Source organism: Carcharodon carcharias, chromosome 15 (genome assembly GCF_017639515.1).
Source record: "Carcharodon carcharias isolate sCarCar2 chromosome 15, sCarCar2.pri, whole genome shotgun sequence".
Taxonomy (NCBI): Eukaryota; Metazoa; Chordata; class Chondrichthyes; order Lamniformes; family Lamnidae; genus Carcharodon; species Carcharodon carcharias.
The window spans coordinates 20,940,907-20,956,708 of NC_054481.1; the positions used below are offsets into that span (position 1 = coordinate 20,940,907).

A 15,802-nucleotide genomic window follows, 5' to 3' on the forward strand; every position below is an offset into this window, starting at 1 on the left:
ACAGGGAGGTAAGAGTGTAGTGCACTGAGGTCAGAATATCTGTCATAGCAACTATTCCACAGTTGTCTCTTTATTGATGTGAGCCTCAAACATGGAATCCCAGTTGAAAATGGAAAGATGAGGGCACCCTGATCTGGGTGCCAGGCGTGCACAGTAACAATGCAATGACTTCAACTAATGACTTGTCCTTGTTCTTCCTTTCATGCTCACCAGAAGTCCGTCGGGGTCAGGAGCCTGAAGGCCTGCCACTCACTCCAGGAAACACAGACCATAGAAACGCACCAGCATCACACCTTCTCAGCCAGGCAGGCACCAGCGCAGATACCAGCATCAGCATCTCGGTGGGCATTAGAGTGGCGGATGGTATCTCGGTGCACAGTAGTGAGGCCACTTCACACTTGCTTGAGGTGCAGGTGGAGGCAGAGAGTGCCCAGGTGGACAGAGGACTGTTGGGGACCAGGTACATGCTCAGTCGGTGGCTGATGATGTGCCTCTGGAGTCGTCCCTGAGGCAGCAGATGCTGGAAATCCAGCAGGGTGTGCGGGAGGGTCTGGTGGAGATACGTGAGGGAATGCATGCTATGGTCTCCATTGCGGAGGAGTCCATGTGGAGCATGAGGAATTCAATGACCCTCATGGCCGAGCGCAGTACCTCCTCCATGGAGAAAGTCATGGAGAGGCTCCTCCAGGAGGACAATCAGGGCTTCCTGGGAATGCGCTTGGACCTGCAAACCCTCGCATCGGCAATGACCTCAGATGGTCACTGTCAGTGTGGGAGATGGATTGGGCACCCAGTATCCCAGTAGATGCCCATCCATCAATGGTGAGCAGGGAGGTCCAAACCGACCTGACGTTGGTGCAGGAGCTGCTTGTCATCTCTGCGGACACCTCTCAGCTCTCATGGTGCTCCGGATGAGGGCAGCAGCTCCTCCACCTCTCTGCCAGTGACCGTGGCATCCAATGAGGCTGCAGCGACTGGGGAGATGCCAGCCATGCCACTGGCCACTCCCTCCCAGACTGGACCAGCACAGGCTCCACAGGCCAGAGGACGCCTGCCAAGATCATCAATGCCAATAGGACAACAGAGTGAGCAGGCTGTCTCCAATGTCAGTGCCAGCGAAGGGGGAGCACCTAGACATAGCACCCGCAAATGCAAACTTAAAGCACCTTAAGCACAACACGGGTGTATCACAGGTGATATTTTTTCCCCCCACTTTTAAGTTAGTTATGAGTAGGTGTGATGGAGAACATCTTTCCATTTAATTTTGTTTTATGTATGCCAGGCACCACATCATTAAATATGTCTGTATTCAACAAGCCTCTGGGTGCTTCATTAATTCTGCAGATGCAGGGTAACCCATGATGTTATGAGTGACTTGTTTATCACTGAAGTTTATTGAAATGGCACATAGTGCATGTTATTCACCAAGCAAATGTTCCTGTCGGGTATCAAGTATGGAGCCTGCAGCCCTGGCATGTGGTGGTGGTTCATCTTTGGTAGGCTAGCTGAAGGATCAAAGCCTCCCGGGTGTCACTGCCTCCCTGGAGGTTGCCCAGGTCAGTGCCTATCCCCTCAGTGTCCTCCTGACCGTGCTCATCCTCGGAATCCCTGCTGGACTCATTGTCTGTTGTCAGAGCAGCTGTGTCAACATCTTCTTCCTCCACTGCGTCCCCCCTTTCCAGCGTCAGATTGTGGAGAGTGCAGCATGCAACCACTATCAGTGACACATGACCTGGGAGGTAATGCAGTGCGCCCCCTGAACAGTCCATGTATCGAAAGCGCATCTTGAGAAGACCGATGGCTCTCTCTACCACCGCTCTTGTGGTGCCGTGGCTCCTGTTGTACCGCTGCTCGGCCCCTATTCTTGGGTGGCGGAGAGATGTCATGAGCCACCTTCTGAGGGGATAGCCCTTGTCACCCAGCAGCCATCCATCCAGCCGGGCTGGAGCACTGAAGAGCCTTAGCACCTGGGAGTGTCTCAGGATGTAAGCGTCAAGGGAGCTGCCAGGATACCTTGCCCAGACTTGCAGAATCTGCATCTTATGGTCACACACCATCTGCACGTGCATGGAGTGGAATCTCTTCCTGTTGATGAAGGCACTGGGCTCACCTGCTAGTGCCTTGATGGCCACGTGTACAGTCTATTGCACCCTGGATGCGGGGGAACCCAGCAATCGCTGCAAAGCCTCTGGCAAACTCTGCCTGGTTGACTTCGTCCGTGCGGTAGTGAGTGAAAGTCAATGCACGCCTGAACAGAGCATCTGTCACCAGCTTGATACAATGTGGATAGCTGATTGGGAGACTCCACAAAGATCAGCCACCGACCCCTGGAAAGAGCTGAAGGTATAGAAGTTGAGGGCCACTGTGACCTTCAGCACCTCTGGCATGGGGTGTCCATCCACACTGTTGGAGCTGATCTCAGGGCCGATCATCTGACAGATGGAGGTCACGGCCTCCCTTGAGAAGCGGAGCCTCCTTCAGCATTGCATCTCAAACATATTGAGGTAGCTGCATCGCTGCCTGTAAACCCTGGCAGCTGGATAGTGGTGTCTTCTGTGGCCCCTTCTGCCTTGGACTTCCTGTTGGCCCTGTGCCTGACCTCCCACAGGTCTCTCCCCTGGAGGTTGAAGAGGGACACCTGGCCTCCTTCCCCTTCTGGCCCTCTCTTCCTCCTCAGAGGAGGTGCCTCCAGCAAAGACCACAATCCCCATTCCCAGGGTAAGGGGAGGCTGTCTGATACCTGGAAGGCCCCAAGTATTAAGATTCCTCCAGAGTCCTGAACTGAAGCCTGTTATTTCTGTCAAAGCAGCTCTGAAGTGAAATGAAGTTGCCCTGCGCACACAAGCAAGCAGCAGTAACTTACAATCTAAAGTACTAACAACTCGCATTAGCGAGCCCACTCACCCCTCTTATCCCGCCCATTGATGAGGTTTTTGAAAATGTGGCCTACCCACCTGCCCGTTGTTCCCGTGCTGCGTAAAATCAAAGACAATTGGTACCTCAAGGGCCTTAGCTGGCCCATAACTAATGGCGTCTCTGTAATCATAGTGCGCCCGCCTACCAAAATATCACAACAGTGCACAGTGACTTTGGGACACATGCCCGACATCATCGTGCGTCATTTTACGTTCCGGCGTGTCGGGCCCGCCCCCGCACGCTGAACATAAAATTCTGCCCATGGCAACCAATTTGTGCACAAGGTCCTACAAACAGCCATGTGACAATCACTGGATAAACTGCTTTTAGCAATCGGTGAAGGGATAAATATTGGCCAGGTCACCAGGAAGAACTCCCCTGATCCTCTAACGAAATAGAGCCATGGTAACGTTTACACCTCCCTGAGAGTGCAGACAGGGCCTTGGTTTAACAACGCATCCAAACGATTGCTCCTCAGACAGTGTAGCACTGCCTTCAGTACAGCATTAGGGGTTGTCAGCCTAGACATTATACTCAAGTTTCTGGAGTTTTTTTTTATTCATTCATTCATGGGATGGGGGCGTCACCGGCTAGGCCAGCATTTATTGCCCATCCCATATTGCCCTTGAGAACTGAGTGACATGCTAGGCCATTTCAGAGTCAACCGCATTGTTGTCGATTTGGAATCACATGTAGGTCAGGCCAGCCAGACCAGATAAGAAGAGCAAATTTCCTTCTTTAAAGACATTAGTGAACCAGATAGTTTCATGGTTATCATTAGATAGTTAATTCCAGATTCTATCTGCCGTGGTGAGATTTGAACGCAGATCGCCAGGGCATTACCCTGGGTCTCTGGATTACTATAACAGTGACAATACTACTGTGCCACCATCTTCCCACCACCTTCTAATTTAGATGTTAGTGTGCTACCCACATAGATGACACCAAAATCCACCAACCCTTTCTAGAACTACAGGCATGTGACTACTGGCTAAAGATAGGATAAAATTCAGTTGTGACATGTGTTAAATCAGGATAAAAGTTTTGCCAGCACTCAGTGTCCACTCTCATGTAAAGAAAAATCACATTGTCAGCTGCAGTGAATCTAAGCACGGATCTCATTTTCACAAGAATAAGATTTTTGAATTTATTTCCAGGAGATTCTACACATCACTTATTTGAAAAGGCTTCTTGGGTGCTGGTATACTTGAACATCTCATGGTCTGTCAGAAAGTGCTGACAAAATGACACCTTCAATATCACAATCTTTTAATTTTGTGCTCTCCTACATATAAGCAGCAAACAATGCTGAAAACACCCACAATATTAAAGATTTAGCTTTGAAAGGTTGATGCAAATGTTCCAATAGCTCACATGAATCTTTGAAAAGTGATTCACCAGTTACCTATTCAGTGCTTACACCACAGGGACTCCTAATTATGATAAAAATGAATTGCATGGAAATCAGATCTTCACTGTTGAATGAAAGAGAAATGTCTCTGTAATCAGCTACATTTGCTCAAATGGATAATTTTTTTGCTGTGTAGGGATTTCTCAGTTTTCCTTACCTTTTAGGTAACTGAGTATGATGGCAACCAGCTACGGCAATGGCTGCCAGGAGCAACAGGAATGCTCCCGGCCAATGGAAGCTTGACCAACGATTTGATTGGTGCAGAAAACTACTCCTCCAGGTCATCTAATGGAATACACAAAAATAAAAGTGAATCAAGCAATAAAGTCACAATTTCACTCCTAAATAGCCTAGCTCTAATTTTACGATTCTGACTTCTTGTTCTGAAATCCCCCACCAAAGGAAATAGTTTCTCTGTATCTACCCCATTGAGCCCCTTCATCGTTTCAAAGAAATCTCAGTAGATCACCCCACATCCTTCCAAACTCAAGGAAATGCAAACCAAATTTATGCCACCGGGCATCATAATTTAACCCTTTAAGACCTTCACCTCGCTTTACCTATCATCTTGCTGAGTCTGCACTGTATCACCTCCAAGCATATTTCTTTCTTGAGGTTTGATGTCCAACACTGAATACAGTACTCCATATGGGGTCTGAAGCATTGCTTCCTCATGTTTTTATTCAAATCCCTTCGAACTAAAGGGCAACGTTCCGTTAATCTTTTGGACTGCTGCTCAGTATGTGAACTTACTTTTAGTAATTTGTGCACATGGACACCTAAATCCCCGTGCACTTCCACAGCTTCTAGCCTCTCACCGTTCAGCAAATATTCCAATTTCTCTTCCGCAGATCCAAGGTGGATGACCTCACACTTCTCCATATTAAATTCCATCTGCTTTTTATCTGAACTAGCCATTACATTCTCTAAGCATAACGACTGAGTTTTAAAGAAGCAGGCATTTCATCAAAACTAAAGACATAATTGCATTGCCCTTTTCAAACTGGATATATACGGGTGCTAAATGGAAACAGGATGCTGTTGTTTTGCTAATACTTCTATAATTTGAATAAAATTATCAGTATTGTCTCCTTTGAAATTTGTAATTAAATTAATTCCAGCAGATATGTGGTTTAGTGTTCTGCCTCCTCACCGCCCAGGCTTGCTTTGGATATATGTTAGTCTCTGACAGTTTAAGGACACAGTTTTACTTGCAATACTCATTGCCTGGCCTTCGCTCTGTTACCTTGTTTGATTGTTGCTACTCTCTCCATTTTCTTTCCAGCAGAGAAATTTATTTCTCCCTCAGCATCTCTACTTAAAACTTATTCTTTTGATTTCTCTATCGGTATGCAAATAAATTCACTATTTTTCTATCACTTACTTAAAGTCTTGTTTGTATCATTTTTCGTTTTACTGTGAACAGTCAAGTTTTAGTCCAGTCATAGTGGACATCCTCTGATGGGCTGTCATCACTGTTACATTACACTATTTATGGCACAGGTTAATAAACAGTTCATGCCTAAATACCTTCCATGTTCTTTCCTTCTGATGCTTTTTATGCTCAGACAGAAGTGCAGACACTTGATCATGTAATATAGTCAATGCCTTAACATTGGACAGTCCTTGGTGTCCACCCGTCTTTTCCTGTGAATTGGAAGGAAAATTAGTGATTATTACCAACAGCAAAAAAAATTTCAGATGGCCAGGTTGCATTTATTTATGAACTGTAAACTAGTCTACAAGCTCTACTATGGTTTAGGATTGATGTTTTGTCACAAAGGAAAAGTGCTTTATTGCCTTGATGTAAAGACAGAAAAGTCTAACTTTAATCCTGTCAGAGAGACGTGCTCCATATCAAGACTTATGTTACATACATTTCCATGAAGGGAAACATCCCAGATCCAAAAGATTGTGCTAATATTAAACCTATTGGATTGCTTATTTTGATGAAGATTAATTCAGATGCTAAAAAAGAGGTAAGTTAACTGCTTGTGGACTAATTCCAGGTCATTTATCTATTTACTGTGCTGGATAACATATGACTGAGCGTTCCCAGCACAGAAATTCCAGTGTTGGGGATGTATATCAGGACAGACTAACTGGACAGAAAGACAGAATATTTCTTAAATGATGAGAAGTTGGTAAGTGTTGGTTTCCAAAAGGACCTGGGTGTCCTTGTTCATGAGCCACTAAAAGCTTGCATGCAGGTGCAACAATCAATAAGGAAGGCAAATGGTATGTTAGCTTTCATCACAAAGGGTTTTGAGTACAGAAGTATAGATATCTTGCTGTATAGAGCCCTGGTGAATATTGGAGTATTGGGTACAGTTGTGTACATTCAACTGGAGTATTGTGTACAGTTTTGGTCTCCTTATCTAAGGAAGAATGTACTTGTCATGGAGGGAGTCCATGGAGGTTCATCAGATTAAGCCCTGGGATGTCGGGATTGTCTTATGAGGAGATATTGGGGAGACTAGGTCTGTATTACCTAGAGGTTCGAAGAATGAGAGGTAATCCCAATGAAACTTACAAAATTCTTACAGGGCGTGACAGGGTGGATAATTGTAGGATGTTTCCCCTGGTTGGTGAGTCTCAAACAGGGGATATACTCTCAAAATAAGGGGTAGGTGATTTAAGACTGAGATGAGGAGGAATTTCGTCACTTAGGGGTGGTGAATTTTTAGAATTCTCAACCTCAGAGGGCTGTGGAAGCTCAAACATTGAGTATGTTTAAGATAGAAATCGATAGATTTCCCTCTCATAAGTAAAAACTGAAAATGCGGGAAAAACTCAGCATCCACAGTATTTTTGCTTTTATCTTAGATTTCCCTCTCAGTCTTAAATGGCCTACTCCTTATAGTGAGAGTATGTCCCCTGTCCAGGCTCACCAATCAGGGGAAACATCCACCTACATCTGAAACAAAAACAGAATTACCTGGAAAAACTCAGCAGGTTGGCAGCATCGGCGGAGAAGAAAAGAGTTGACGTTTCGAGTCCTCATGACCCTTCAACACCTACATCCGCCTTGTCACACTTTGTAGGAGTTTTGTAAGTTTCAATGAGATCACCTCTCATTCTTCAAAACTCTAGAGAATATAGACCCAGCCTCACCAAACTCTCCTCATAAGACAATCCTGACATCCCAAGGCTTAATGCGGTGAACCTCTGTTGCACTCCCTCCGTGGCAAATATATCGTTCCTCAGATAAGGAGAACAAAGCTGTACACAATATTCCAGGTGAGGTCTCACCAAGGCTTTATACAATTGCAGCAAGACATCTTTACTACTGTACTCAAATCCCCTCGCAATGAAGGTCAACATACCATTTGCCTTCCTTATTGATTGTTACACCTGCACGCTAACTTTTAGTGACTTATGAACAAAAGCACACAGGACCCTTTGGACATCAACGTTTCCCAACCTCTCACCATTTAAGAAATATTCTGTCTTTCTGTTTTTTCCACCAAATGCACATTGAAATCCCAGTGGTGTATGCATAGACTTTTCGTTTTTAATCTTTGCTACATGAAAGACTGCTTCACAAGCTTAATACAGCTTATATTCCAGGTAAATCTTGAAGCTGGATAGAGAGTTGTGTGAAAGGGATGAAGTAGCTGATCCAGGTTATAGAATGCCGGGCTGGGTAAATTTGGAGTACTCCAATAATTTATGTTGTAGCCCCTACCATTACAGATGTGCATTTAGGATCGATAGATTTCTGGAGACTAATGGCGTAAAGGGATATGGAGATAGTGTGAGAAAGTGGGGTTGAGTTAGACGATCAGCCATGATCTAACTGAATGGTGGAACAGGCTCAATGGGCTGAATGGCCTACTCCTGTTCCTACATTCCTTCCTGTGTCAATCCCTCAAAAGGTCAAGGAGGCTGGTAAGAAAGGATCCTTCGTTTCTAAAACCATGACACTTGTTTCCTACTAAGTTACTTCCAAACCAGTAATCATTAAATTTGTTCCTAATGATCAAATCCGTTATTTTGTCAGTTACTAATGGGCCTGTAATTATCCAGAGCAATGTCATATCACATTTCTTGATTTTCCAAGTGAATGGGATTTCATCCGTATTCATCATTTCCCTCATTTTATCCTTTTAACACTTAGCATTTTTGGATAGATATCATTTGTTTCGAAGGATTTACTGGCTTTGAGCCCTTTAAGCCTGTTTGGGATATTCATGCAAGCAATATAAAATCAATAACTTTAAGTGTAGAATACTCTGTAATGAGTAGCAAGCTACTGACATTCTCTTTCCACAATGCCTATTGATTCTGGCTAAACCAATAGCAAACAAAGCATCTCTTGATCCAATTGGATTCATGATGCAAAGTGTGCCTCCAGGTTCCATGATGACATATTGGAAAGTATGTGTTTAAGCTCTCAAAGAGTCTGGGTGGAATTTTCCCCTCCCACCAGTGGCAGGAGTCGTGTCAGGTGGGGGCACTATATTTGACATGATGGAAAAAGTCTGTCCCCTACCATCGGGAAATTAGTTTGGAATTTGGTTCTCCCAACATTGATGATGGGCTAAAGGCAGTTTCAGTTTCCAACTGATCTATGTTGGAAACCCCGTTTTCATTCATTTGCATCTCATGAATGCTCACTAAAAGGCCAACTCGCCGAATTATGCTTCCCCGCGCCCCCCCTCCCCCAATGTTTGCAGTCATGACCTAAGTGCAAGGATTGGGTGGCGATCATAATTATCAAGGCCACTGGAGGACAATCAACAGAAGGCTGACTGTGGATCCTAGGACTTGGGTCTTTGACCCTAATTAAGACCCTTGTAATGAATGCGCAGGCACTTCTGAGGGGGAAGCTCAGCCACCCGTCAGCCTTCAGGATGATCTCATCCTGCAAGGGGTGGCCTTGGTATGCAATGTGCAGATTAAGGGCAAGTAAAGTACTAGAAACTGCATTCCGGTCCTGTATATGGAGGGAACTACCTTTGATTGCTCAATTGTATCTGTTCACAGATACAAGGAGGAATTGAGAATGCAGGCTGCAGGCGACGCTGCTTTCTTGGTAGCTTTGATTGGATTGAGGAGAAGCAGGGCCTGTCGCTGATTGGCACAGCTCCAGGAAGACCATCACCCTGAGGAACAAGAGCTGATGAGGAGGGGCCAAATTCACGAAGATGTTTCGCGCAACCAAGAGTCTACAGAAGATATAGCTCACATATGGAGATGCACAAAAGGCAGTGCTGCAGGTGCTTTCACTTGTCTAGGGATGTGGTAGCTCACATTTGCCATCTTCTCTGTGATGAACTCATGCCACAATGACATGGAGGGCATCCAATGCCGGTTGCTTTGAAGGTTACTGCCACACGGAACATTTTTTGTCTGCAGATTCTTCCTTTGCAGAATCTCACAATCAGCAAACACAAATACATGATGGAGATGACAGATGCCCTTTTCAGTAAAGCTCACCATTTCGTGCAGTTCCACATGGATGAAGCAAACCAGGCTGCCAGAGCTGTGGGATTCATTGCGATCTCAGGCTTCCTGCAAGTGCAGGGCATCAACAATTGCACACCTGTGGCCTTGAAAGCTCCCTGGTAGCAGCCTGTGGGATTCATTAATGGAAAAGGATTTTACTCCCTAAACATTCAGCCAATTTATGATCTCAGAAACAGACCCAGCATGTTTGTGCTAGGTACCCAGGGAGCTCACATGACCCGTACATTTTGGGTCACTACCAGGTGTCTGAAATATTTGAGGGAGCTCGGTGCTTAGATGGTTGGCTCCTCAGTGATAAGGGGTATCCCCTAAAGATGTGGCTAATGACACTCATTCGCCCTCCACAGAGTGCATCTAAGAAGAGCTACAATGCTGCACATTCCGTTTCTAGGTCCTTAATAGAGCAAACTATTGGCTCTTAAAGATGTGCTTCCGATATTTGGACCAGTTAGGTGAGGCTCTGCAATGCTCTCTACTTGGAGTGTACTGCATCATCGCTCTTTACTGCGCTCTACTCAACCTAGTATTGCAAAGAGGGGGATGTGTTGCCACAGGGAGACATGGAGGAGCTACATGTTTCCTCAGACAAGGAGGACTTGGAAAGGGATGAATCCGAAGAGGGTGAGAAATCAGACAAGCCACATGAGGATACCATGGCATTGGCATGACACAGCAGATGTGCTCGTGACAACTTCATAGCTACAAGAATTCAAGAGGAATAAGGTGAAGACAAGTTTTCTTCAGGTTTCGATGCAGGGGCCACAACAAGACCTTTATTGTCACCTTTAACATATCAGGAAAGGTCATCAATCTCACAATGATCACAGACGCAGCATAAGTCACCTGCAACACCAATGATGGGGTCATCCTTGGAAGGTACAGTGGCTTAGGGAACATTTGGCTGTTGTGGAATGTGATCAGCACTCCACTAGCGAATGTCCTTAAACAACTACACATAGTGCAGTCCCTTCAACCGTGTCATCAACAAGCCAGGGGGCATGGCATCCTTAAAGCTGCTGAAACACCATTGCACACATGGGCCTGAATTTTTCAGGCGGTGGGCAGGCTCAGCAGGAGCGGACGGTCACAGTGCCGATCGCCGCCTGCGATTAAGGCCCGTCCAGTGTAACACGCGAGCCGTAGCGCTCAGCGATCTGAGCGGGTGAGGGAAGGAGGGACAGTCGGGGCCAGTGCTCTTCCGCACATGTGAGCGAAAGAGCACTTCAATCTCCCTGAGGTGTGGAGCTGCCTCAGGGAGATTGAGCTGCGACTGAAATTATTAAATAAATGGTTTAAAAATTTAATTAAACATGTCCACTCAAGTGACACATGAGATGGGATATGTTTATATATTTTGGAAATTTTTAAAATTTAATTAACAGAAACTTTAGGAAACTTCATCCCGCTCACTAATGAGGTTTCCTAAAAAACACGAAGGCCACATGGCCATTTTGCCTGCCCGCCAACCTTAAGGTTAGACGGGCAGCGTTAACAATTGCCTTAATTACTTCCTTAATGGCCTTAATAGGCTGTTTACATATTGGTGGGCATGCAGCCGACTCAGGCCCGCTGCCGACTCAGGCCCACCCACCCCCCCCCACAGGCCGACTGAAAGGCCCTACCCATGGATGCACTCATGCCAGTATGACAGCAGCTTAGCCAGGCAGTTCTAACAGGGAAAACATTCGCCAATGGTTAGCACTTGACCATCTCAAGAGTGGGCTGCATCTCGACAACACTATCTCTGCAAATGCCAGCTCTCATGCAAGAATAATGCAGAATCCTCATTTTGCGATTGAGCCCCAAGATATCATCAAACATCAGGACGCAGTGACCTGTTACTCGACAGCCTGCACCCATAGCTGCAAGTTATGTCCACATTTTCATCACGGAGAGTGGTTCAGCAGGATCAACATTTAATTATTGACAAACACTCATGGCCCTTCATTCATTGGAAGCCTGCCAAGTCTATGTGCAGCATCTGGGAGAGAAATGACCCAGTCAGTATTGTCACAGCAGTCAATGACAACTCCTTCCCTTCATAGATCCTGCTGAGCACTCAGGAGATGTGAGGAAGCATTGTCATCGACATTGTCCATCTCACAAAGGCCAATCCTTTCAATGAACCCTAAGTCAATGAGTGCATAGTCATGCAATGAATTCCATATCAATTGGTGTCTTGTGACTTTACAGAAGGGTTCCATAAAGCAACACCAGGTGGCCATTCAGGAGAAAAGTAAGTTCCTGACGGGTAAGTAGACAGCTTCATCAGAATGGGCACACACCTCTGACATCACACACACATTCCTTTCCAGCAGACGTTTCCAATGTCACCAAGTGGAACCAACTTCCATCATTCAGCGTCATGCATGGTGAGAGTGGGAACTAAGAAAGGACTAACATTCAGACTTAAACGTAGAGATGAAAACACACTGCAGGTTGGCATGAAAGGTTATAGTGCTCGACGGTATTACTTTTCCCTAAAAATCACAGTTATAAAATAAAGACCATTGCAAAGTACACTTGAAAGAAAGGACTCTAACATTGGTTTCGACAACATAAACAAACTACAAACTTCAGTGCGACAGCATCAGGATAATCACTAACCTTGATACCAATTTTCATTAGGCCAAATAATGTCTACCTGAGATGCAAGGGTAACATCCGTATCGTTCGGCCATTATTTTCACTTAGACCTTTGTTCATGTCACAGATTTGGAACTAAAGGCGATTCACTGTAATGGGATTAAGTGACACTTTATGGAACTGAGGGACCAGATGGGAGATAATTGGGAGGTTGGGGGAGGGGGCTCATGTTGTACCCTTGAATGAAGACGGGACCTTCCATCACATTGATAAGCCAATCAATACCTGAGACTTGGGAGAAGGATAAATGTGAAATATATTTACAATAGTGCAGATTATATCAGCAGTCAGCACCAGATTGTGACCCCAAGCCTACTCTGAAACTAGGGCCCATCGAGGTGCATGTATTTGTGCTGATGGAGGGTGCAAGTGAAGGCAGTGGCAGATCTTCGTCAGATGGTTCCTCTGCCTCCTCATCTGAGGTGTTGCGGGGGGGCTGGGACTGAGGCGTTTGCAGGTGGTCTTCCTCTGCCTTTTATTGCTGGTAGCTGGAATACAGAGGATGAGTGATTAACTTGGCAGGCTCCAACATTATAGGCCATTCAAAGTTATGGTCCACATTCGTCGATGTATACTGGATGGACCCTCACTGGCTTGTTTGGGGGAGGTTGAACTCGCCTTCCGTGTAGGAATGATCACTCTCTTCCCCAGCCAGCTCCGTTGCTTGCTCCTCATGGGAGGAAAGTGCCCTCAGTTCAGGAGTACCCCCTCCGGTCTTGGCTCTCTCCCAACTGTTGTGGGAGACCTTGTCCTTCATAAAGAGCACTATGGATGAAAGAACATTTCAGAAGCATGCATGCCTGCTGTGTCTGCTGAGCCCTCCCCCATAAGGGATTAAGACACTGTTCATGCAGGAACTTATACGAGATGGTGAGCTTAATGTGACTGGCAGATGTTTAGTGCTGATGTCCCATCTGCCAGTACTGTGTGGCATCCCTGTGGATTCTAACCCTTAGATTGCCTGATGCCTTTACGAGAGTGTGAGGCTGGAGTGACTGGAAGTTTCACTTACCTTGGCCGAGGGCATCAGATCATTCATTCTTTCCTTGCACTGTAGGGTGGTCCTTTTCTATTGATCAAGGTTGCTGACCTCCCTGGTGACCTCCTCCCAGGCTGGCGTGCTCAGGTGAGGGGATCGCCTGCTCCCATCCCTCAGGAAAAGGACCTCCTGCCTTTCCTGGATGGTCTGGAGGAAGATCCCCAGGGAGGCCTTGCTGAACCCATGGAGTGGAAGGTTTTTTTCCATTTGGGACCCATGGTGAAGCACAACTTTACACCACACCTGGCCTGCAGTGAGTCAATGTTTGTGTGAGTGCTGTTTAAATATGGTGCGAGGACCTTCAGCCCCTGTGAGCTAATGGTGGGGCATATGAACCCTGACTGCACCACCATGAGATTCGAGGAGGTCCTCGTTGATGCATAGTTAATGAGCTGGAAAGCAGAAAATCAGGCAGAAAAATCCAACCCACCACCCAGCAGGAATCACACTGACTTTCCTGCCCACCAACGCACTTAGTCCCCAGAATGGAAAATTCCACCGTCTGAACATTGACTTGTGCTCTCGTGGTCATTTTAAAAAGAAGGAATGTTCCCAAGTGCCTTGCAATTCAGGAATAAACTTGCATCATTAGGTCCACCTGGCTCTGAGAATATCTACTTTGCAAAACATTTATAAAATCAAAATCTCCCCAACAATCTTAAAAGACTTCCCTGGTATTTTGTATCTCAGTTTAACGTCTCATCTGAAAGACAACACCTCCGACCGTGTAGTGTTCCATTAGTACTGCACGGAAGTGCCAACCTGAACCTTGTGCTCAAGTCTCTTGAGTGGAACTTGAACCCACAACTTTCTGAGTCAGAGGTGGGAAAGCTCTGACCAAGACAAAGCTGACAAAAGTCAAATAAAAGCCTTTCAGCGTGCTAAATAATTGATATGAATGCATACTCAGATAGAAAAGGAACCAAGTTTGATCAGTTAAGTATATTGCTATGAAAACAATGTGCACAAAGTGGGTTATTCTCTTCAGGTTTTACATTTAAGTAGCTCCACCTGTACATGAAGCAATTAAGCTAAGAGTCCTGAGTTACATGGTTCTTCTTTGCTAAACAGCGGCATTTTCTGATCGTAGAAGTAATAGTCATTCCTAGGAAAATTAAGATTGTTATTTAAGAAAAACAAACTTCACCACAATCTTTTCACCCACAATGGAAATTCTACGCAGTGATTCAGAGAGATATGTGTGGGATGGTGCTCTGCACTTGGTATATGATGAAAGTAGAGTGTCAAATGTCTTAAATGGGTGAAAAATTAGACCATCTCTTTTTTAAATTACAAACTAAACTTTTCTGCATGTTTTAGAGATTAAAAAAAGCCACTCACGACATATTCCTAGCAACTAACAAGCGCTGAAATCCAATTGTTTGATTAGATTATCTGGTTTTATACAAAAAGCAGTCTATCTCAAACTTTATAGCATCTCTGAAATTGAACACCAATAAAGGTCCTCTGAAAATACATACCAAATCACGTCCGTCCATTTCTCATATCACCACCATTGCTAAGAAGATGCCCTAATGAAGTGCTCGGCAATGAAGGACTTGTGAACTGCTGTGGATGGAGAACAATCAAACCCATTGCGAATCCAGCTGCCATGGAAACGACTGAACCTTTAATCAGCTGCTACTACACTTGGAGCAAGTCAAATTGATCTACTTGTCATTTACAGGTGCTGCTTCTTTCTGCAATGGCCACAGATTTGAATACTTCATTAATAATACATTGCAACAAGTATTACATGGAACGAGTAACCATTCCCATCCTCAATTATATGTAAGGGAATGAATAAGACCAAATTATGGCAATATTGGAATAATTACCAGCAGTGCCAGTAAGATTTTGACTTTATTTTAATGTTAAAAGAAAACAATATGTGTCAACATCTGTAATCTAAACCATCCAATTCAATGTTTTGCACGTTAATTATAGAAAGAAAATATCTGCAATTATGTAACATTTTTCAAAACCATCAGATACCTCTGAGCTCTTTACAGCCAGTAATGTACTTTTGATGTGCAGTCACTACATGCAATGTAGGAAGCACAGCAGTGAGTTTGCACACAGTAAGCTCCCATATGCAGCAATATGGTGATAACTGGATGGCCTGCACTTGTGATGTTGGTGGACAGATAAATATTGTTCAGGGATAACTCCCCTGCTCTTCTTCAAACTAATACCATGGGATCTTTTACATCCACTTGAGGGGGAAGACAGGGCCTCAGTTCACCATTTTATCAAAAGGCAGCACCTCCAACAGTCCAGCAATCCTTTAGTACTGCACTTGAATGTCAGCCTTGGTG

General features: G+C 45.1%; 1 protein-coding gene across 1 annotated transcript in view; it reads right to left on the minus strand.

The window, feature by feature from the left end:
* The window catches only part of LOC121288344 (transmembrane protein 94-like), a 156,242-nt gene extending 142,758 nt beyond the window's left edge, over nt 1-13,484 (minus strand). Inside the window, 4 exon segments of the mRNA XM_041206898.1 lie at nt 4,485-4,612; nt 5,081-5,266; nt 5,858-5,974; nt 13,458-13,484. Coding sequence (XP_041062832.1) covers nt 4,485-4,612; nt 5,081-5,266; nt 5,858-5,974; nt 13,458-13,484 — 458 coding nt within the window.
* Between the last annotated feature and the right edge of the window lie 2,318 nt (nt 13,485-15,802).